The following is a 23,189-nucleotide window of genomic DNA, read 5'->3' as shown; positions in this document are numbered from 1 at the left end:
AAAATGGCATGGATAAACCTTTAAAACATAATGTTGCATGAAAGAAGCCAGTCAGAAAAGAACATATACTGCATGATTCCATGTACAGGAACGTGTTCTAGAGCAGACAAAATCAATCTATGATAACAGAAAGCAGTGCAGTGGTTTCTGGGGTAGAAATGAGGAGGGAGGTGACTGAAAAGAAGCACAGGAGAATTTCTTGGGGTGGTGGCCAGTTCTATCCTTTGATTACAGTGTGATCACACAGGTGCATGCATGTATCAAGCCTCATGGTTCTGTACACTTAAAATGTGTGCACTTTATGGCATATAAATTAGACCTGAAGAACGCTGACTAGAAAAAATAAAACATAGGAAAGAGATCGTAAAGTATTTGAAAGCCTAGAGGTGTGGAATGCCTCTGTTGTATTTGTGACTTGACCCGAGGTGCCTTTCATGGAGTAAGTAGAGAACAGAGGATACCGGCAGATTCCAGCAGAGCCAGAGTACAGAGCTTAGGCAGGATTAGGAGCACTGGAAGATCCAGTTGGAGAGGTTCATGGTGACCCTCATTGCTGGGTTGGGTGTTTAGACTTCCATACATAGATAAGACAGAATGAATGGGTGTCATTCAGCTGGGGAGAGGGACTGTGGTGAGGCTCCTATGGCAGTGTTGAGCAGGAAAGCTTGAAAGAGGAAGAATTTGGAGGTGTGGCACCATTTCTGCTGCTCTCAAGCCAAAAATAAACCTGAAACGATTTCACAAGCAAACTTCTCCGTAGCTCACATTGCTGGCAACTAGGCTGTCCCAGAGTCCCACTTCCAAACCCACTTCCCAATAGGCTCAGTTCCTCATCTGTCCCCTGGCTTTATAGGCACCTCAGCCTCTGCTGTCACCTTCAGTGAGAGAGGATCCTACAAAGAAGCTCTGACTGACCTCTGCCCAGGAAAGAGCCAAGGACAATGATGAAGGCCGGGCCATGCTGTGTGGTAGTGGCCCTATTGCTGCTGGCGGGGCTTTTCAGGTTTGGAGAGGGGACTTCTAATCCTGGATTCATGGTCAGAATCACCAGGAAAGGCCTGGAATATGGTAAGAAGATTGGTTTGCCTCTTCTGATGCCCTTTTCTACCCACCAGAGTTCTGGAGTCACAAAGACAATGAATCACAGGCTGGGGTAAAGCCACTGCCTGGCTTAGGCAGGATGTCACCCTCTCGGCTTCAGTTTTCCTTCTTGAATATGGGAGGACAGGATGGAAGTAGGTTAGCCTTTTTTTACATTAAAATTGCTGTTAGGCGTGGTGGCATGCACCTGTGATCCCAGCACTCAGGAGGCTGAGGCAGGAGGATTGTTGTGAGTTCAAGACCAGCCTAGACTACATAGTGAGTTCAAAGCCAGTCTGAACCACGTAGCAAGACCTTGTCTCAAACAAACAAACATATACATATGCTAAAATACAGATCCCAGGATTGACTAAGGCCAGGCCTGGGAATCTGCATTGCTGACATTTCACTACTGGCCACACTGATAAGGCTGAAAGTCTGATCAAACTGAGTTATTCCTTAAGAGCCCCCTATCCCCCACCTTTGCTCCAACTCTTTTTGAATGAATAAAAAAACAAAGATTGCCGTTTATCAGACATTTTTTAATCCTGATCTATTTATCAGGCTCAGGTCGGAATTAGGGTTACCATTTTGCTAGTAAGAAAACTGAGGCTCAGGAAGTTTAAAAGAGTTGCTAGGAATTGCATTGATAGCAAGTAGCACATCTTGTTTTCTATCCTACTGTATGTTATCGCAAAGTGAGGCCACCTAGGTTGCCTCCCACCAAATAACTAACTCAAACACCCTTCTGTTTCCCTCCTCCCAGCTCAACAATTTGCAGTCGCCACCCTGAAGAAGGAGCTGTCCACCATCGTGCTGTCTAATATATCAGGAAGTTATAAAATCAGTTGGGTTGGATGGGTGAGCTACGATTTTCACAGGTAAGGTCTCCTTTCTCCAGGCACAGCCAAGGAGGAAGGATGGGAAGCTAAGCTCATGAGGAAGGGGATCAACATGGAGTCAGCAGTGGACTAAAGATAGACGGTTACAGCCGGGCGTGGTGGCACACGCCTGTAATCCCAGCACTCGGGAAGCTGAGGCAGGAGGATCACTGTGAGTTCGAGACCAGCCTGGGCCACATAGTAAGTTCCAGGTCAGTCTCAACTACATTGTGAGACCCTGTCTCAAAAAAACCAAAAAAAGAAAAAAAAGAAAAACAAAAGATAGAGGGTTACAGCTAGCTTTTGTGGAATTGCTCAAAAGGACTGCTTGTTTCCTGCGCTATCAGGATGAAAAGGGGAACCTTAGAAACCATTCCTCAACCCTAGGTCATTTTTTAGGGAAACTTGAGCCCTGGAGAGGTTTCCAGGCAGGAACTGGCCCACTGTGCATGTGTAACCATTGCTAAAGATGACAGAGAGGAAAAGAAATATCCTGATTTATCTCTCTTGCCATCTACTACTCTCCCCTTGAGTGCTTTCCACGGCCAATCTTAACTAGAAACCTGTTGCAAGGAGTTCTAGTTTGCACAGGTCCATCCTATTCAATATGGATCAAAGCAAGGGAAGGCCAGGGGATAGATCTGAGAACAAATAAGCACAGGAAGATTTGCAGTGCTTACCTGGGGAGCACTTGCTCCAGAGGGGCATCTGCTATTCACTTGCAATTGTTTGATGCTGAAAGTAAAAGCAAACAGTGACATTCCCTTTTGATTTTTTAAAGAGAAGCCAGAACTCCAGTTGTTTATTTTTTCATGTTCTTCGTGTAAAATTTTCCCAATTTTATTTTTTATTAAGTCTATTGGTACATTTTAGATATACATTATGATTGCATTTATCTGTACATGGTATAGCTTGGTTCTTGTTTTTTTTCCATTCCCTTTCCTCCTTTTTACTCCTCCACCCCTACTTCCAAAAGCTTTGTTTCTGTTTCTTCTTTTCTCATTTTTCCCTTCTTTCCTCCCCTCCCATGTACCCCTCCCCTCTGAACTTTTTCTTCCTATTTCACAATATCTATCATACATGTTAGTCCTCATTTACACTTTAGATTAGATTACATTTTTAAAAAACACAACATCGGAAAAGAAAGGTAAAGCCAGGTAGGCAGGGTGGTACATGCCTATAATCCCAACTCTTGGGAGGATTGTCATGAGTTCAAGGCCAGCCTGGGCTACATAGTTGAAGTGAGACCCTGTCACCAAAAAAAGGAAGTGAAAGAAAGAAAGAAAGAAAGAAAGAAAGAAAGAAAGAAAGAAAGAAAGAAAGAAAGAAAGAAAAAGAAAGGAAAGGTAGATCTGTAGACCCCATATAGCCCATAGATTACTACTGAGTGATCTCTAATTTAAATTTTGAGGGCTGGGGATTTAGCTCAGTGGTGCCACCACCTGCCTCACAAATGCAAGGTTCTGAGTTCAATCCCCCATTAAAAAAAAAAAAAAATGTGAGCCCTTGTGGCTGTTTGGTTGTTTTAGTGGTTCTGGGATAGAATCCAGGGCCCCACCCATGCTATTTACACGCTCTGCCTCTGAGCTGCATCCTCAGCCCTGAGCCTTTGTCTCCTATTTGAAGCAATGGGGGAGAGAATGCAAAGGACTAGCTGATCCCTGAAGACCCCAGCTGTGGATACAGGACACATAATGCAAAGCCAGCTCACAGGGTCCTGGCGGCACTGAGGGTCAGATCACCAGGGGTGGGAGCAGCTAGCTGTGGGGGTGGCGTCAAAGAAGAAAAGTCTGTGGTCTCAGAGTGTTGGGAGGGAGGACCTGAGCAGACCTGGAAAGACGCACAGGAGGTGAGCAGATGTCTTTGTGGTTTAGGTCAATACAACTGAAAGAGACTGTAGGAGGCTGTGGGGGCTCTTGGGACCCATTTAGGGTCAGACACGGCTTTTCTGGGCTTGATAATCTGCCTTCCTTCCCTAGCCTGAAGATCCATCACTTCAATATCCAGAACTGGGATCTGAGTCTACTTCCACTGCTGGGCATAAAGGCTTCTCTGTCCAGTAACTACATGTCTATAGATGGGAGCTGGAAGGTGAACAAGGCATTCATGTGAGTAATACTTGGTAAGATGTTACTCAGCTTTGGCCTTTAGGCAGAGCACACCCTCCCTCCTGGATCCCATTTCAGGAGTCTCAAATGTGTAACCTGTAACAGACCCAGATCCAACTGTGCTTAAGCTTTAGTCTCATCTGTGAAATGGGGTTAGCATAAGCTACTTCTAGATAAGGCACTTAGCACTCTGCCTGGAAGTTGCATACTCAACAAACACTAGCTGTTTTCATTCATGGTAAATTGAAGCCCAGACAAGGGTCACAGTTAGTTAGTAGGACCCCAGGTCTGTGTTCTGGTTGCTTTACTTGAAAGTAACCGTCCTTATACAGGAGCTTGCTTTGCCTTTCTTCTAACAGCACCCTACATGGCACCTTTAACATGAAGATATACAGCATTTCCATCTCAGTTTCTCTGAACTTGGGCAAGGATCAGTCTGGACGGCCCACTGCCTCGGTGACTCAGTGTAGCAACTTCATTGGTCACGTCAGCATTGACATTTCTGGAAGCTTAAGGTAGGTGACCCATGTATACCCACTGGAGATAATCAGCACCGCCTCTGCATCCAGCTCCCCCCAATCCAGCTCATCTAATGGAGCAAAAGAACAAGATTTTAAGATCACGATCAAGGCTCAGGGGCCAGGGATTTAGCTCAGTGGTGCCAATGCCTGCCTGAAAGCTTTAGGTCCAAAATGAAAGGAGAGAGAGAGAGAGAGAGAGAGAGAGAGAGAGAGAGAGAGAGAGAGAGAGAGAGAGAGAGAGAGAGAGAGAGGGAGGGAGAGAGAGAGAGAAATGAGACAGAAAGGAGAGAGAAAGAAGGAAAGAAAAGGGAAGGAAGGAAGAAAAAAGAGCGAGAAAGTAAAGGAAGAAAGAGAGGAAGGAGGGAGGGAGGGAAGGGAGAGACATGAGGTGCACAGGTTTCTGGCAAGAGTGTGCTTGGTGGCAGCCCCACACAAAGTGGCCTACCTGTGGGGGATGCACTGAATGCATGACAGCACTTCTTCAAGGTGACTGCTTTTATATTGTTTTTATTGTCACTGCATCTCCTGCGTCCTGGCAGGAAATGGAGGGCAATTCAACAGACTTGATCAACAAAAATCTAATGAGAGGACTATTAACCCAAGTGTGGGCAGGAATAAGGAAACCAGCAGAGTGGTGCATCCAGAGGCCAGGGACAGCAGGGTGCCATTGCCACCCCTGGAGCTGAAAGTGGGAAAAGCATCTGAAGGGTGTATCAGTGCCTAGAAAGAGCTGGAACCTTGGAGAAGGAAGCAAGACAGAGCCCGGCGCTGCTGGCACAATGACGAAGGAGGAGGAACTTGGATGTATGAACCCCAACCCCTTCCTTCCTCTCTGCCTCTGCCTCCCATTAGTCAAAACAACCTGCAGCCAGAGAGCGCGAGAGCTTGGGAAGTGAATCTCTGGTTGTGAGATGGGTAGAGAATGGAACTGGCGGAAACAACAGGAGGACACAGTAAACATCCAAGTGCCTCTTTGCCTGAAGTTGATGTATTGCATAACCAATGCCATCCATCACAGTGACAGAACAAACTGTACACAAGAGATGTGGAGACCTTTAATTCTGCTGTGGCAGGTGAATTAGTACTGGGGGAGTCCAGGGGCTGTGAGTTGTTCATTTATTCAACTGACATAGCTTTCTGCACACACACATTAGGGGCCTTGAACTGGAGGCTGCTTATGGGAAAAGAGAACTTTAGCTGAGCCTGGTTTTCATTAGGTGGACATGTGCCGTGAAATTCTATACTCTACACCACACACACACACACACACACACACACACACACACACGGATTCAGTGAGGGCAGCAAAATATTTCAGCTTTTTTATCGTGGCTGCTGCGTGGTTTGGGCTTCTATATTTACAGAAAACAATCATTTTAGCCAGGCATAGTGGCACATGCCTGGGAGGCTGAGTCAGGAAGATAATAAGACATGGCAAGGTCCTGCACCAAACAACAAAAATATGGTCTTGACCAAAATGGGAGAGTTTATAGCTTTACTTGTTCATTCATATACTGATTGACTCGCTCCCCTATTATTTGCCAAGTAAATGCTAGGGATACAAAAGAATGCAAAATAGACAGGATCTTCACCCCTGTGCAATTTTAAGTATTTGAATAATTATGAGGCACCCTCATAATTAACGTGCTCATTAGGTGCTCTGAGTGCAGGTCTAACTCAGCCTCTGCAGTGGGGACAATTTTCTCAAGGACAGGATATCTGAAATGAGCCCTGAATTCTAGCCAAAAAGAAGGAGGAGGAGGGGGAGAGGGGAGGAGGATGAGGAGGAGGAGGAGGAGAGGAGAGCTTTACTGGTAGCAGAATCACGTGCAAAAATCCCCAGGCATGAAAATGCTTGTGCTTTCCAGGAAGTAAAAGGAGTTCAGTGTACCTAGAAAGAATGGGACAAGATGATTAATCAGTTGAAGTCAAGGAGTGGGCAGGAGCCAGACTCTAGTTTTCATCCTAAACATCAGTGGGAAGCCACTAGAGGATTTCTTTTTCCCCATACCAGGGATTGAACTTGGGACCTTGCACTTTCAAAGCAGGCAGTGGCACCCACTTTGCTAAATCCCCGGCCTACTAGAGGATTTTTAAGAAGTGGACCTGATATAACCAGATTTGTGTTTTTAATGATTGCATCTTTAGAAGCCATTAGGTAGGGCAGGGTGGATAGGGCGGGGAGAACAGAGAGCAGGCAGGGGCAGTTGGGTAGGTGACAGACGATGGCAGGAGATGTCAGTAGAAGTGAGGAAGGAGATTGGATTGAATTTAGAGAAGCAGAAGGGGAAGGAATCCAGGATGACTTTATGTCACCTGTGGTCCATAGAAAATGTCAGACTGCTTCAGTGTTCGAACTTTGACTCAGAGTTGTAGGGGTACCCATGGTGTAAAAAGAGCAGGTCTTTCTGGAAACAACAATCCAATCATGACTAGCAGAGAGCCCAGCCGGGGTCTCTGTGGCAGCAGCCAGAAAGCTCACGCCATCCAAGGCCCAGACAGGCTGTGGGAAAGTTCAACTCCATGGGCAGCCTTCGATTAGTAATAAAATGTATCCTGGGGCAGGGGATTTAGTTCAGTTGGGCTGCACCTCACAAGCACAAGGTCCTGAGTTCAATCCCTGGTACCTCAAGGAAGAAAAAAAAAAGTGTCCTGACCCTCTCTCCTCTTTTCTCTAGCTGGATCCTAAACCTCTTCCATGAAAGAATTGAAAACAATATCAAAATGGTCTTGGAGCAAAAGGTAAACAGAAGGTAGCAGATTGGTAGTTAGCATAAGAATCATTGGCATTTACATATTGGATGTTTGTAAAGAGCCTTCTCTCTTAAGTATGTTGCCATTTGAACTGGCTTAGCCAAATCTTTTTGCGTGAAAGCCTGGCATGGTGGCGCATGCCTGTAATCAGCACTCGGGAGGCTGAGGCAGGAGGATGCTGTGAGTTTGAGACCAGCCTGGGATACATAGTGAGTTCCAGGTCAGTCTCAACTACATAGTGAGACCCTGTCTCAAAAAACAAAACAAATCTTTTCAAGGGGTGCAAAAGCATGTCAATTCCCAAGTCTGTGCTCAATGGAACTGACAAAGTGTTATTTGATTATCCAAGTGCAGGTAGTATTAGAGAACTATTGGTGAGAAATTATTTTGTATCCCTCTCTTACACCATACCAAAAAAAAAAAAAAAATAAACTGCAGGTGGTCCAAGGATTTAAATGCCAAAATTAACCCTAAAACATTTTAGGAGGAAACCTAGGCTATCTTTCTCACCCTAGGAACATGATCCATACCTCATGCACCATTTTGAAAACAGCAATGGCAATAGCCCTTGGGATCACTCACCCCTGGAGAGCACTTGGACTGGGGAGGCAGGCAGGAGCCTCTTCAATTTACCCTCTTATCTTGGGGAAACTCAGTGAATTCACAGGAGCCTCAGACTTCTCACTTGTAAAAGGGGGAGAGTGACCTCTATCTTGAAGAGAGTTGGTGAGAGTTCAGTTAAATAACCACACTGAGTTCCTGGGACTCAAGTTGTATTTGGAGTACCCAGCATTGTTACTGTTTCAAAACTACAACTGGCCCTCTCTACTCCTCAGTGTTGTGCCACAGTCCAGCAATTAGATGCTCTGGGTTTAAATCCCAGCTCTGCCACTTTTGTAGCTGTGAAGTCTTAGATAATCAGCTGAACCTCCCTAGGCCTTAGGATTCCTATCTATAAATAGGAGTAATCATAGCATCTACCTTGCTGTGAGGACCAAGAGATGTGATAGAAGTGCCTGGGAGGGACTAAGAGCTAAATAAATGGGTGGGGTTATTTTCATACCCAGCTAAGCTCTCTACTGGTCTCGTGTGGATTGTGGTGTTTGCCCTTCAAACGTAGGAAACATAGGCCAGAAAAATCTGGATACTCTATGTCCAAAGGAACGAGGCAAGGGTCAGGGAGGCTGAGCCATGCATGCAGTCACTGACCTCAGTTCCCACAGTGTTATGAGTGCAGGGTCCCAGCTGGCTTTGTAGAAAGAGCATCTCTGGCCAGGAGTTTTGGGGGAAAGATAGATAAGACCATGTCCTGAGAGGGCTGGCTCCCTGGGCAGCCTTCTCCTGGTTTGGCGCTGGAAGGAGGCCAGCCGAGGTCCACCAGGCAACCTTTGGCTGCCTTCAGGCTTACACAAGAATAATGCTTTCCAAATGAAGACACTTCCCACAGAGTTGATTTGAAACGAACAATATGAAGCCTTGGTATTAAATTATATAGAATGACAATGAATAAGCAATTCTCTTTGCAGTCTTCTTTCTCTTCTCAAGCCAAAGACAAAAAGTCTCAGCATGAGACTAATATGTCCTGAGTCTTTTTTTTTTTCTCTCTCTCTCTCTAATAAACGAGGAATCGCTTCTCGGCCTTTTGGCTAAGATCAAGTGTACTAACAAACAAGGAGGGGCTTAACTAACTAGGCAGCACCATCTAGCCAATCTTCCAGAACACTTTTTTTTTTCAAGTCCTTGTACAACATTTGTTTTCCCAGTTATATCCTGTTTATGCCAGGGACTACGAGTTTCCATTAAAAAGGGCAATATGAAGTTTCTGTATTTTTTATTAAATGTATGTCTGTTTGAAAAGACCAGCTGGTATGAAGAAAACATTAAGTAAATAACCGAGGGGGGCAAGTTGGAACAGGCAAAATGATGGGGAGGGATGTAGGAATTGCTAAAGATGGGAAGGTGCCAGGCTAGGGGCTTCCGGCCTGGAATTCCAAAACTTACCCAGGAACAACTTAGTGGCCAATGAGAACTGGGATTCTGGGGCTGAGCCCTCTTCTGGTTTTGTTGTGGGCCCTCTAGTGACCTGGTCAGCACTGCCTGCAGATCAGAAGCCATGCTCCTTGATGGAGCCCTCTTATTCCCACAGTGCCAGGTCCTGGAGAGATTTCAGGATCTGAGCAAGAAGAGGAGCCAAAGGGGTCGGGGAATGAGTGGTAGGATTTAATCTTGGCCCTGCTGTGTTACATATTGATGGGGACAGTGGCCCCTTTTGCTTTTCACTGTGTTTCCTGACCCTTCCCAGCACACACTCAGCGGAACTTCCAAGGCTGGGTTGCAGCCCATGGTTCCTGGAGGTGTAGCTAGGGGATCTGGAGCATTGCTCAGGCCAGCAGTGGAGGGAGGACTAAGCAGCTTTCTTTTCCCCTCTGGCAGATCTGCGAGATGGCCAGGAAGTCCACCACTTCCTACCTGGAGCCTTATCTCAGGAGTCTGCCAGGTTTGGAGTGCCCCCTTCAGCTTCCCTGGGTGCCCTCAGATGCCATGACACTAGTTTCCCCTGAAACGTCCCTCCTGGGAAAGTCTAGCAGAATTCTTCCCATCTAGCAGCTCCATCTTACAGAGTGGGAGGGGGGCATAGTTTTAGAGGTCTGTTCTCTGGCAATGGAGGTTCCAGGGGGAGAAGTCTGGTAGGAGCACAAGGTGGGCAGAGAATCACAAGCAGGTGCTTCCTGTGTTCCAACTGCTTTAATAAAACAGAGATACCCAAACTCAGTCACTCTGGGCTCATCAGTTCCTCTAATACTCCATGCCCGCTCCTGCCACAAGATCTTTGCTCCTGATGTTCCCTCTGCCAGGAGAGACTTCCCATATCCACCCCTTCCCCTAGTCAGCATATACTTCCTTCAGATCCCAGCCCAGGCAAAAGCTTCCCGGGAAATTTTCTTTGACTCCATATCCAAGCCAGTTAACAATCTCCACTCTGCCCCTATATTACATGAATGACATCACCCTATGGCCTTCCTCCACTTAGCACAATTGCAATTGTACATTTATTTGCTTAAGTATTTATCTGTTTTTCTTCTGGACTCCATGAGGACTGGGACTTTGACTATCTTACTCAGTGGTTTCTTCAGCCCCCTACATTATGCCTGGCATATAGAAGATGCTCAATAAAATACTGAATGAATGAATGAGACAGTGTCTCTTTATGGTTGAAAGTACCATGGATCAGCCCCAGCCCCATCTCCATTTTAGAAAGACTACAGTTCATGTGAATGAAGTTCCCTGGAGATGTACAATATACAACTTGCACAACTGTGTTTGACTACTCTGTTCATAGCCTGCCTCTTTCCTGTCTCTCAGTCACCCTGGTGATTGATCAGGTTGCTAGCCTTGACTACAGATTGGTAGGAGCCCCCTGTGTGACCTCGGAAGGCCTGGATACTCCCTTCAAGGTAAGGGGTTATAGAGAAAGGACCTTGGAACTCAGAGATGACAGGAAATCGGTTCCACTTCCCAGAGTCAGCTCCTCCCCTTCCTGTTCCATCCTATAATAGGTAGATGTGGCATTAGGCACTGCACACCAAGACCTAAGACAGGGGCTATGAACCAACATGATAAATCTGTCTGGAATCTGCAATACCTGAGCTTGAATCCTAGCTCCACTATGTATACACTGGGGAACCTGGGAGAGCTGTTTAACCTCTCTGAGATGCTATGAAATTGGAATACTAATAGCCTCACCTCCTGTGGTTCTGCAGGAATTAAGTGAGATGATGTGCATAAAACAATTAGCCAGTCCTGCACAGAGGGCATGTGTAAGGTGGTACTTGTTACCATCTGCGCCATCCCTACAGGTGACTGAATGATGGCTTCCTAAGACAGCCATGTCCTAACTCGCAGCATCTGTGAGTGTGACCACATACGGCAAAAGGCACTTGGCAGATGTGACTAAGGACTTTCTGATGACAATGGCGAGATTATCCTGGCTTCTCTAGCTGAGCCCAGTATAATCACAGGGTTCTTAGAAGAAGAAGGCAGGTGAAAAAGAACAGAAAGAAAGGACCTAGGGGTGAGGTGATGGGAGGGGGCACAAGCCAAGGAACGCAGAGAGTCTCCGGCAGGGGGAAAGAACAGAGGGCAGATCTCCCCTTGGAGCCTTCAGAAGAAGCACAGGTCTGGAGACAGGTAAGGAAACAAATCTACGTTGTTTTAAGCTGCTAAAATTATGGTAATTCTTACAGCAGCAATAGGAAATGAGCATAACCCTCTCCGTTCCCACATTCATTCTGTACCCCCCCCCGACTGTGGGCGGAGCCCTCGGGCCATGCGGCCCCTCCAGTTTTGTTTATTTTATTTATTTAGCTAACACATATATGTTTCTTGCTATTTGTCAGTTCCAATCATTTCTATAAATAATAACTTAAATTTCATACTACCTCTGTGAAGCAGAAAAATCGTTAGTCCCATCCTGAGTTTACAGATGAGGAAGTTGAGGCCCAAGGAAGTTGGTGACTTGCCCAAGGTCCCAGAGCTAATAGAGCCCGCGATTTAATTCAGGCACTGGAACTCTAAAGTCCAAGCTCCTCACTATAGGCTGTGCCTCCTAAATTCTGGGCTGTGAGACCTAGGTCTCCCTCCACCTTCAAGGGATGCTGCTCCGACGGGGCGATTTGAGGCAGCTGTTAGGACCTACAGCTTTAGCACCCTTGGGTTCATGTTCCAGAGAGGAACCACCCAGCTCCTACCACACAGGGGGCTCCTACCAATCTGTAGTCAAGGCTAGCTACCTGATCAATCAGAGCATAGAGGCCTCTCCTGAGCAGGCTTGCACACATCTGCCTAGTACCCTTTCTGGCCAGACCAGGACAGTGGGGCGGGGGGGGATGACTGATCAGTCCTCTGTCTCCAGGGTGAATTCTTCAGCGAAAGCCATCCTTCACCAGTGCCTTTCGAAGCGCCCCCTATGCTGCTGCCCCACAACACAAGTCGCATGATCTACTTGGCGGTCTCCGAATATACGTTCAACACAGCCAGCCGGATTTACCATCAGGCTGGGTACATGAAGTTCGTCATCCAAAATGAACATGTGAGTGGTGGGTGGGAAGGAAGCCGGGCTCCCAGGAGAGAGCTTCGGATTGGGACCACAGGCTCTCACTGGGCACCTAGGGAGCTGGAGAAGAATGTGGAATTTGGACTCAAACAAATGTGGACTGAAATCCAAACTGAGCTTCAGTTTCCCTATCTGTACAGGTGGACACTAACAGTTCCTATTCAGTACTCAGCACTTTCCCTCCTAGCCCTTCCCCTTCTGCACTCCTTCTGGTGCCCCAGGATCATTCAGAAATGACCCTTAATGGCATCCTTGGAGGGTCTCTTGGCAATAAGCTGGCGCCCTACTCTGGCCCATATATGTAACACATGCAGCCACTGTTATTCCTGAGGGACAGCAGAACGTGGGAAGCCAACATCTTTTCCAGATTCACATCCTCTTATTCTAGCCTAATAAACTGGGTAACTGACCATCTGGACCTGGGTGCTCTGTGACCAAGTCCCCTGGCCCTGCCCCCTGCTGTGCTCCATAGGGGCTGGGAGCCATCTGGGGGTCGTGTAACCTCAGCACGGCCAGCATGGAGGTCTGCACAGGAAGGGAGCAGAGCTGAAGGCAATGACCCCACCCCTGTGCAGCTTGAAGGAGGTCTGAGCAGCAACCCTCATGGCCAAGCCCTGTGAGAAGTTCCACAGTTGCAGCTCAGGCCAGCTCAGGACTCATGAGGAAGGAGGGATCAAGGAGCAGGGGCTCTTCGCAGGGCTGGACAGGGTCCCCCAAGCTCCAAGAACAGCAAGTCACAGGGGTAGGGAGAGAACGGGCTCTGTGTAAGGTAGCTAGAAAAGGAGTCCAGGAGAAACCATGCTGAAAAGTATAGTAAGTGTCCAATTGTGAGGGTGATCGGCTGTGGGTGACCCTTTGAGGGGTCATCCTGAGAGGTGGTAAATAACACCAGCAGACATTCATTGAGCACATGGTATGTGCCAAGCACCATCCTGAACACTTTGGCCATGCAGTATCTCAGTTCATCTGTAAACCTGTAAGGTAAGTGCTATCCTTGTCCCTCTTTTGTAGCTGAAGAATCTGACAAGACTGGCTGCCAGAGAGTCAGCGAAAAAGTGGCGGAAGCAGAATCTAAGGCCAAGATGTCAGACCTCAAAGTCTACACCTCTAACCACCATGATGTCCTGCTTCTCCAGTAACTTCCTGCTTCTCCTACTGCAGATTCCCCTAAACTCCCCAATTCTACTGCATACCAGCTCACTGCAGGCACTGATCCCTCAGGTAGGACCTCTCTGCCCACTCATCCCACTTGAGGGCAAACCACACCCCTTGACCCAGGCCGGATCCAGGGAGTGTATTTGGATATCAGTGAGTCGTGTGTACACAAACAGCTCACTTATGATAACAGTGGGGAAAAGTCAAATCCACTAAACTAATACGTTGTATAAAATTTCTATCATCCTCTGACTTCTTGTTGCACTAAGATGTAAGGTCTGGATGTGGATCGATGGGATTTGAATCCTCAATCTGCTGTTTCCAGCTTTGGAATCCAATCTTGGTGGGCCTCAGTTTCATCATTTCTCAGATGGGGATAAACCATAGTGTCTACTTGACTGGGTTGCTTAGATAGGAGATAAAAGCACTTAACCGAGACAGGTATAATTGTGCATATCTATAAACCCAACTACTTGGGAGGCTGAGGCAGGGGGATTACAAGTTGAAGTTCAGACTGAACAACCTAGTGAGAGCCTGTTCCCCCACAAAAGAAAAAGAAAGAAAGAAAGAGAAGGACTGTGGTTGTAGCTCAGGGGTAGAGAACTCATGGGTTCAATTCCCAGTGCTACAATAAATTAAATACATTACACACACACATACAAAAAAAAAAATTCAACTAGTGCAAATGTTCTAAGACCTTCCCAGGCACCCGGGAAGAATTTAGATGACTAATAATTTGGGACTGAGCCAATAACCATCAATATTTGTATGATGTTTAGTTGGAAGCCCAGCTGAAAAGTGGTACCAGCAGAGTGGAAAAGAGCAGGTTGGCCCCAACCCCCAACTTGCCCACCAGATGAGGCAAGCTGACCCTGGAAGGTAGCATGGTGACCACCCACTGTAACTCAAACAGTCCCCTTGGGGTGTCTCCCCCACCCCAACACTTTATCAAAGTGTCCCTTCCAACAGCAGCTATCATTTGGAAAGAAGCTCTGGAAAATGTAAGTCCTCTATCCTGCGATGAACTGAACAAGGCTCCTAGAGATTCCCTCCTTGGGGACCCACCATTTGGTCTCCCCCTGTGGATCTCAAAGCCCCCTCGGCGTGTCTCCTGCTGTCTTCTGAGTGTCTGCTCCCTTTCCAGCTGGCCAAGTTGTACCCCAACATGGAGGTAGAACTTGAGGCGTTGCCCGAGTCAGAACCGCTCCTGACCTTCACCCCTGGGAATGTGACTCTCACGCCAGTGATGGACATCCGAGCCTTCGCCGTCCTGCCCAACTCCTCCGACCGCAGGCTACTCTTCCAGCTCAGGGCGGTGAGTCTGCCCCTGACCAGAGTGCCAGAGATCGTGGTGGGAGCCTCTTCCTCAGCAGAGCGATAGATGTGGAAGCTCTGCACTTAGCCCTATCTTCTGAGGCTTCCTGAGGGCAGTTCATTAGATCATAGACTGTCAGAATTGCAAGCAGCCTTTAAGCATTCACTCCAGCTGAACTGATAACTTTCCCACAGTCATTTTTTTTCCAGTTATTATTTTATTTTGTATTAAAACCATTTTGTACAGTTTATGTTAACTCTCTTATCATTAAGAAGTGATAGCATCCAAAATGTATATAAAATGACTACAATAGCTTCATCATTATAACTTTTAATACCATTGATTTTCTAAATATGACAGCTTGCCTAGTGGGATTCACTTTACTTATGTTTTTCCTTTTTATTGAGTTTATTGGTACAAATCTAGGTATACAATACAATCACATTCATCATTGGGATCCTGTACCTTTACATGATAGGTCTTGGTTCTCATTTTTTCCCCCTTGTCCCTGCCCTCCCTCCACCCCACTTTTAATACCATTGATTTTCTAAATATGACAGCTTGCCTAGTGGGATTCACTTTACTTATGTTTTTCCTTTTTATTGAGTTTATTGGTACAAATCTAGGTATACAATACAATCACATTCATCATTGGGATCCTGTACCTTTACATGATAGGTCTTGGTTCTCATTTTTTCCCCCTTGTCCCTGCCCTCCCTCCACCCCCCCCTCTCCTCCCCATTTACAAACACTTTATTTCCATTTTCTCATATTTTTTCTTTTCCCTTATTACCTTTCCCCTACCTTTCTCACTTTCCCCTCACCTTTAGCCCTTTTCTTCCTATTTCACATTGTCAATTAAATCATTAGGATCTTATGTACTATTACAGTTTTTCACTCCAGAGAAACTATTCAGTATTTACACATGTGTGACTTATATATTTCACTTAGGAGTATATCCTCAGTATGTATCCGTTTTCCTATGAATGAATCTAATTTCTCATTCTTTATGGCTGAGTAGTGTTCCATTTTATAGAAAAACCACATCTTTATCTAGTCTCCAACTGATGGGCAATATGGACTGTTTCCAAGTTTAGCTATTACAAACTGTGCCACTATGCTTTTAACTTTCTATCTGAAAAATCATTGCCAGGACCATTAGTATGCTGCTTTCCCTATGTTTTCTTTTCTTTTGGTACCAGGGATCGAACTCAGGACTTTGTGCTTGTGAGGCAAGTGTGGTGCCACTCAGCCAAACCTGCCTCAGCCTCCTGAGTGCTGGGATTACAGGCATGAGCTCTGAAGCCTGGCTAGTTTACTATACATTTTTTAAAAATCTAAAACATCATACTATCTGTTGTTATAAATACAAGTCATCAAATCACCATTGGCAATACTCTCTAAACTTATTTTCAAATTCATTATAATTTTTATTTTTAAAAATCCCAGCTGCTTTCTTTAGAAGCCAACTGATAAACTGATTCTAAAATTCACATCGAGGTTCAAAGGATCCATTGGACAAAACTCAGTCCCACGGACACACTTAACTGCACGGGAGGCTGGGAAATGTAGTCCAGCTGTTTGCTCAGGCAATAAAGCCAAAGAATCTTGGTTAAAACATAGCAGCCTCTGCTGCAACACCTTTTGTGTCAATCTTTAATACTTCTTGGAAACTGTTCAAGACAGTATTGAAGTTGTCCATTCCTGAGTAGAAGCCAGACTTTCTGTCCTTTGGCTGGGACATGATAGTGTTCCCTTGTCCCTGCCACAAGCCTGTAGGGCATAAATGAATTTTCAAATTAAGCTGTCCAATGGTACCGCTACAAGCATTCACCCAGGTGTCCCACAGATAGGAGATCACCTCCTGGGTACAGAAAGGGACCCGATAGAACAGCTGGACAGGACAGGGACAGGGCTAGGGGGTCTCCAGATTCAGTCACCTGGTCCAATGTAACCCTGCAGCAGGATAGTCCTCTCCTCAAAAGCAGATGTCAACTGTTGCTGTCCTTAAATTTCTCCAGGGCTCAGGGCTTTTGTGACTGTTCCTTGGTGGTCTGCTCCGAAGTGCTTAGTCATGCTTACAGACTGAAAGTATCCCCCATCCAAATGCTCCCTGCTTTCAGTCTGGGCTTATTCTCCCTCAGCTTCCCTTTCTAAGTGCCCTCCACTAAGCCACCCTCTCCCTGCACCCTCCAGCCATAAGCTTGGGTAGCTCCTTTCTGCCTCTGTGTCCCTATGGCCTTATGCCTAGGGCTTCTATTTCTGGAGACTTGTCTTCTGGATCAGGAGCCAACATGATGGCTAAGCAGGCTTTTGCTTTTCTAGAACACCAGTGTTTCCATTACCATCAGTGTGAACTCCGATAGGATCACTGGCTCAGTGACCACAGGAAGGTAAGAAATCAGGGCGTAGGAGAGGATGAGAGTGGATGGGGACATTCTTTTTAATCTTTATTAAATATATTGGTACATACTAGGTATACAACACAATTACACATTCATCCTTGGGGTCTTGTACCTATACATGACTTATCAAGTTCTTATTTTTCCCCATTCCCTAGCCCTCCCCTCAAACCCTCCACCCTTCCCTGTTTACAAAGATATTGTTTCCATGTTTTTCCTTTTCACAAAATTTTTCTTTCCCCTTTTTACATCTTGATAGTGGCCAGAGCATCTAGTCTGATGCACTGATGGAATCAGAGGTGACGCTTGGAAACAGATCTCCACCAGAGCTGGGGCATCTTCCAATCCAATGCCCCTCTGGAAGAGGCACAGTGACAATGCCTCAGGGAGAAAGCCAGAAGTGCAGAAAAGTTGCCAGGTAGCAGAGGTTGTCTTCTGGTCTCCTGAAGCTCTATGCTCCACCCTGAAGCTCTATGTCCCCTCTCAGGCTTCTGTGGAGAAGCTGACTCTATGCAAAGGAAGGAATGTGTGCTGGGCAGTCTAGTTCAGGGTGAGAAGCTGTGTGGCAGACCTTGCACCTAACTGAAAAAAACCATCAACACATCACAGAATGGGGAAGATTTTGGAAGGAGGGTTAAAGTACCCCAAGGCACTGCCTATGGCTCCCCTGACCAGATTCCCAAACAATAAACAAGTATGTGTTAAATTGGTGAGTCAGTGAGGAAAGAGTTCAGGCTTTGGGCAGCAGGGGCTGTACTGCCTCCTGGGACTGGCACCTGTCCTATGTACCTAGTATCCTCTATACTAAGACCTGTCTCTCACCTACTCTGCATACAGGTCCCTGCTGAGGTTCACCAGATGAGCTACTTCCTTGCTTTTTTAAAGTACTGGGGATTGAAGCCAGGGCTTGTCACTGAGCAAAATCCCCTAGGTGTTTTCTAAATATTTTATTTCAAAACAAGGTCTCACTAAGTCACTAATTGCCCAGGTTGGGTTCAAACTTGTGATCCTCCTGCCTCAGCTTCCCAGAATGCTAGGATTACAAGTGTGCGCCACCATGCTTGGTTTACTTGCTAGCTTTATATTAGATGTCCATGGGCTGATAAAATGCCCTGAGATGTTAAAATGAACATCTCCTTCAGAGGGCTCTAAATGAGAATTCCTGAAGAAGGAAGCCAGCACAGTAGCCAAAAAGAAAGCCCATCAGGAGGGGGCTTAATGGAGGAAGCTGGGATTTGGTTTCCACAGCGACAGTGATCCAGGTATCCTCAGTCACCCTGCCTGCCTCCACTCCGGTGGATGTCATGTGCATGCCACCATCATTTGCAGTCTCTCCTTTTCTTCACGTTATCTGCTTCCATGTGATAAAGAGAACTCATGCTCCTGCACACCTCCCCATTACACAAATAAAGCATGCTCATTGTGGGTTCCCACATCATGGAAATAATGCATGTTCATCGCAAGAAAATATTAGAGATTACAAAGTATATAAAAACAAAATCACCCAAAACTTTGCTACCTAGAGACTGTGTCTGTTAGGAGTTTTGTTTCCTTCCAGTTTTTAGAAAACACATTTTCCATGTAATTGGAAATACGTAGTGCATATATTTCTACATTCCATTTTTTCACTTACTATTAACACCATCATGATTTTTTGAGTTTTGAGCACACTCAGCAAACCTTAGTTTTACCCACAGCCCTTGCTCTCACATCAGTCAGTGTGTGCTTCAAGCCTTGAGCCCACAAGCAAAACACTGCGGAGGAACTGCCAGGTACCCAGTCCCAAGCAAAATGCCTTGGCCCCCAAATGCAATGCAAATTCTACCAGGGTGACAGTGAGAAGCTACCAGCCATGGCCTGGCGACCCACACACATTTCTTTCTCTACACAGTAAACTGAACCTCGAACTGAAACACTCCAACATCAGTGACATCAATGTAAGTCATTTCTCTCAGCATCTCTTGAATATCTACCCCCATCGATGTGTCGTGGAGCTCCAGGAGACAGGCTCAAAGATGCCTTGCAGGCTCACAGGAAATGGGACAGCCGTATCTGAAAGTTAACCAGGCATGAAGGGCCCTGTCTGACATTTAAAGAGCCAACAGAACATAGACTCTAAAAGCATGAGCTTCCAAGTAAGATAGCAACTCTGCCACCTGCTGGCTGTGGCTCTGGCCAAATCTGGGCCTTTCTGATCCTCTTTCTTTTATTGTAAATGGGAACGATAGTATCTGTCTCAAATGGGGGCTGCAATATGAAGCAAGGCAGTGAGTTAAGTAAGATAATTGACAAAATGTCTCACGAAAAGCTGTTAACTATGTTCACTGTTGGAATAAGAGTAGCACAGGTAATAATGGGTTTAGGAATTGAGAAGTTGTGAGACATAATGCCATATGCTGAATAATACTTCCAGCAGGACCTGGAGAGTGAGTGTATAATCAAATATATTAATATTTCTGCGATGAAATTTCAAAATATTCATAGAAGGTAGGCCACTAAATGGCCTCAGGATAGCTCCAGTCCTATTACACTTACAGAGAATGAGCTCAGAGGTGAGAATTTGGCCTTTGAGGAAGAGGCCACTTATCTGTAATGGTGGTGAGCAATCAGTGTCTGTGCTTTAAGTGGGGTGACATGTCAGTGTCTCTCGAGTCAGGGCCAGATGTTTCTGACTCCTATTTTTATTCGTGTCTTGTTTGGTCCCTGCTCTGGTGCCTCTTGTGCTCTAGGTGGAGCTCATGGAAACCATCTTCAACTACTACACACTCAACACCATATACCCCTCTCTCAATGGTAAGAGCTGCTGCTGACCGCTCCATAGTGCAGACTGAGCTCTACCCTTTCCATCAGGTTCATTTATTCATTCAATAAGTTGAGCCAGTATACCACTTGGGGCCCTGGTAGTCCCTGATCCTTGCTTGCTCTTATGGGAGGGCAGGCAGGTAAGAGGCAATGACTATACAGTCTGTTGAACACTACAATGGAAAGAATGGGGAGTTATAGGAGCTGGGAGGGGGCACTAAAAATAGACTTGGATGTCAGGTAAGGCTCCCAGGACATGCATGAGGGATAATGCACAGTTAGGCAGAGGGATAAGGAATGTTCCAGGAGTAAGCAACCCTGGCAGTGGGCCTGGTAAGGTAACATCATTGGGTGACCTAGACAGAGGCTTCCTGAGCCTCCATGCAGTCCCCCTCTACTGCCTAGGGTCCTCTCCGGCTGGCCTCAGCATCTGCCTTTTACAACTAAGAGATAAGAGCAGATAACTTGGTCTGAAAGAAAATGGGGTGGTGGGCTTCACAGGATGAGTCCTTGGGTACAAGGGTGAGTGCAGGCTCTCAAATGGGCCAAGAGAGGTCCAAGGATCTCTTATCAGTCCACTCCTGATGAGACTGTTTCCCAGGCCTTTCTCGATGTCCCACCCCAAACTAGCCCTGAATCCATAGTGGATACAATCACCGTGGCCTGCATCCTTTCTCCCCCTGGTCTCCTGTGCCCAGTTCACCTCTATGCTCTCTCCTCCAGCAAAGCTTGAGGAGGGCTTCCCACTCCCTCTTCCCAGGAAGACCTCCCTCAACAGTGTGGAGTTCCAAATTCACAAGGTCAGTGAGGAGCGGGGTGGGGGTGTCGACCTGCTAGGGGTTTGCCTCAAGGGCTTGGGAGAGAGACTAGGAGGGTGCTGGAAAAAAATTTAAAACTTTGAGTGAAAATGGCAGGTATTGACGATCTGGCATCTCAGCTATATGTACTCACTTAGTTCTTGATAATCCTGCAGGAACATTTACTGAGCACCTGTAAAATGCAAGGCACTTTAGACCTGCATGGCAGGAGAGTGAGCAAAGCTCAAATCAGATGCCACTCAGGTTAGGGGTGTCAGGTTAAAGAACAGACCTACAATCTCATTGGTGGTGCGAGAGTCACCCTGAGCCCTCCCACCCACAGTACGGCTTGGGACAGCCTTGGAGAAAAGTGTACACCTCGTGGAACAGAGGCAAAACGGGTGGTGTACACTTTTTGTGCTCATTACCAGTGTCTTTAGTGTTCACAGGATATTCCCACTGCAAGGAAGTCCTGAACTGCATTCTAGTACACTGAGCAGCTCAGGAAGAACTCAGGTTTGCCTTTTTCTCCTGAGGGAACACATTTTTGAGGAAAGTGGTAATTATGGATATCTTCCAGAAATTAGTGCTTTGAAAACATTTAATTCCTGGGGACAGGAAGTGAGAGAGACAGTGTATCATGAAAGTCCCTGAGGCCTAAGCTTGGAGTCCGCACTGACCTGGCTTTTGATTCGTGTGGGAACCTGCCAGGCCCTGTGTGACTCAGCAAATGAGTTTTCTTTCCTTGACGGTCCTTTTTGCCTTCTCTCTAGAACTTCTTGCTCTTAGGAGCCAGCATTGATTAGGCTGATGGAGGACTGTGCAGTAACAGCTAGACCTGACCTCATGGACACAAAGGCTGCAGCCTCTTCTCCCATAAGCTGTCTACCCCATGGACCCTAGTCACCAAGGAACCTGGGACCTCTGGACACCTGGCCACAGGACACTTTGCCAAACGTCCTCCTTTACAGCTGTCCTCACCCTAAACTGGGGAACTCAATCTGGCCCTGCACTCATCTACACTACACTTCTGTGAAGGATAAAATCAGGAATACTGGCCAGGCAAAGCACCTGCTCAAATGATGCCTAAAGAACTTATACAGATCACTCAGTGTTAGAGGGGCAGCCAGGCTCACGAAGGGGCACATGTTTAACAAACTTTGATTTCAGCTTTCTGATTATCTTGTTTTGGCCTCAAAACTATTAATCAAATTTAGATTTTAAAAAAACCCACAAAATTGACATTAAGTTCCATATTCCTGAACTATGGGAAAATTATAGTAATATAAAAAATTGAGTAATTTTGCACGTTTTAGGTGTCTAGGCAGAAAAGTGCAGCCAGCACAAGTATAGGTAATCCTTTTGCTAGGTCTCAGGTCCTTATCTGCCAGCAACAACCACAGCACACTCTGGTGCAAATCCAGGGTATAAGCTGGCTGGTGTCTTTGTTCACTGTTCTCCATGGCGACTGACCACATCCTTATAGTAATTCCTCTTCAATCCCAATCAGTGTAACACCGATTAACATAGCGCTTTCACCTTACAGCCTTAATAGGAGCAAATGCCTGCAATCTGAAACCAACACTATGGCAAAATGTGAAAGGTCTGAACAAAAGTGACTCCTACACATCCCTGAACAGACTGGGATGAAAGCTATAAAGATAGCAGAGTCTGGGGCTGGGGATTTAGCTCAGTAGCACTGTGCCTGCCTCGCAAGCACAAGGTCCTGAGTTTGATCCCTGGTTCCAAGGGGGGTGGGGAGGGATGGCAGAATCTATTACCAAGGCCAAGCGCTTTTCACATTCCTGCTAGTGGATTATAAGCAACTGTCCCCACCAATGGGAGGTAAATGTTTTGGTCATCATGTCTATTCCAGGATGGGTCAAAGGTTTCTCTTGTCAGTCACAGCTTTAATGACAAAAGTTTTCTTGTTACAGTAAGTGAACAAATCTGACCTGGAATCTTCTGTTTTTGGAGACAGGGTCTTGCTATGTAGTTCAGGCTGGTGATCCTCCTGCCTTAGCCTCCCAAGTGCTAGGACTATAGGCGTGCAATCTCTAGGGTTTTTATCTGAGCAGTTTAATCACATTACTCAGATTTTTCTCATTTTGTGGCAATTTTGATTTTTCCTAAAAGAGTCTTTGTTCTATTGCAGTTCAAACTTTTAAAGGCACCAACTAAGCCATATTTTTCCAACTTTAATTCCAGCCACTACCCATCCTGTTCCACTTCACTCCTAAAATTTATCAGTTTTATCAGCT

At 46.1% G+C, this 23,189-nt stretch overlaps 1 protein-coding gene across 1 annotated transcript; it reads left to right on the top strand.

The window, feature by feature from the left end:
• The first annotated feature begins 3,606 nt into the window (after positions 1-3,606).
• LOC109118558 (lipopolysaccharide-binding protein-like) lies at positions 3,607-21,734 on the top strand. The gene is made up of 14 exons (XM_033767099.1): positions 3,607-3,810; positions 3,941-4,069; positions 4,429-4,584; positions 7,269-7,332; positions 9,778-9,841; positions 10,708-10,799; positions 12,257-12,433; positions 13,469-13,678; positions 14,757-14,927; positions 17,253-17,320; positions 19,221-19,266; positions 20,059-20,122; positions 20,855-20,931; positions 21,702-21,734. Exons 2-14 carry the CDS (start codon positions 4,029-4,031, stop codon positions 21,732-21,734), a joined length of 1,263 nt encoding a protein of 420 aa, XP_033622990.1. The 5' UTR covers positions 3,607-3,810; positions 3,941-4,028.
• The last annotated feature ends 1,455 nt before the right edge of the window (positions 21,735-23,189 follow it).

The sequence above is a fragment of the Fukomys damarensis genome, unplaced genomic scaffold, assembly GCF_012274545.1.
Source record: "Fukomys damarensis isolate Sample0158 unplaced genomic scaffold, DMR_v1.0_HiC HiC_scaffold_22, whole genome shotgun sequence".
Taxonomy (NCBI): Eukaryota; Metazoa; Chordata; class Mammalia; order Rodentia; family Bathyergidae; genus Fukomys; species Fukomys damarensis.
This window is presented reverse-complemented; position numbering and strand designations above follow the sequence as displayed.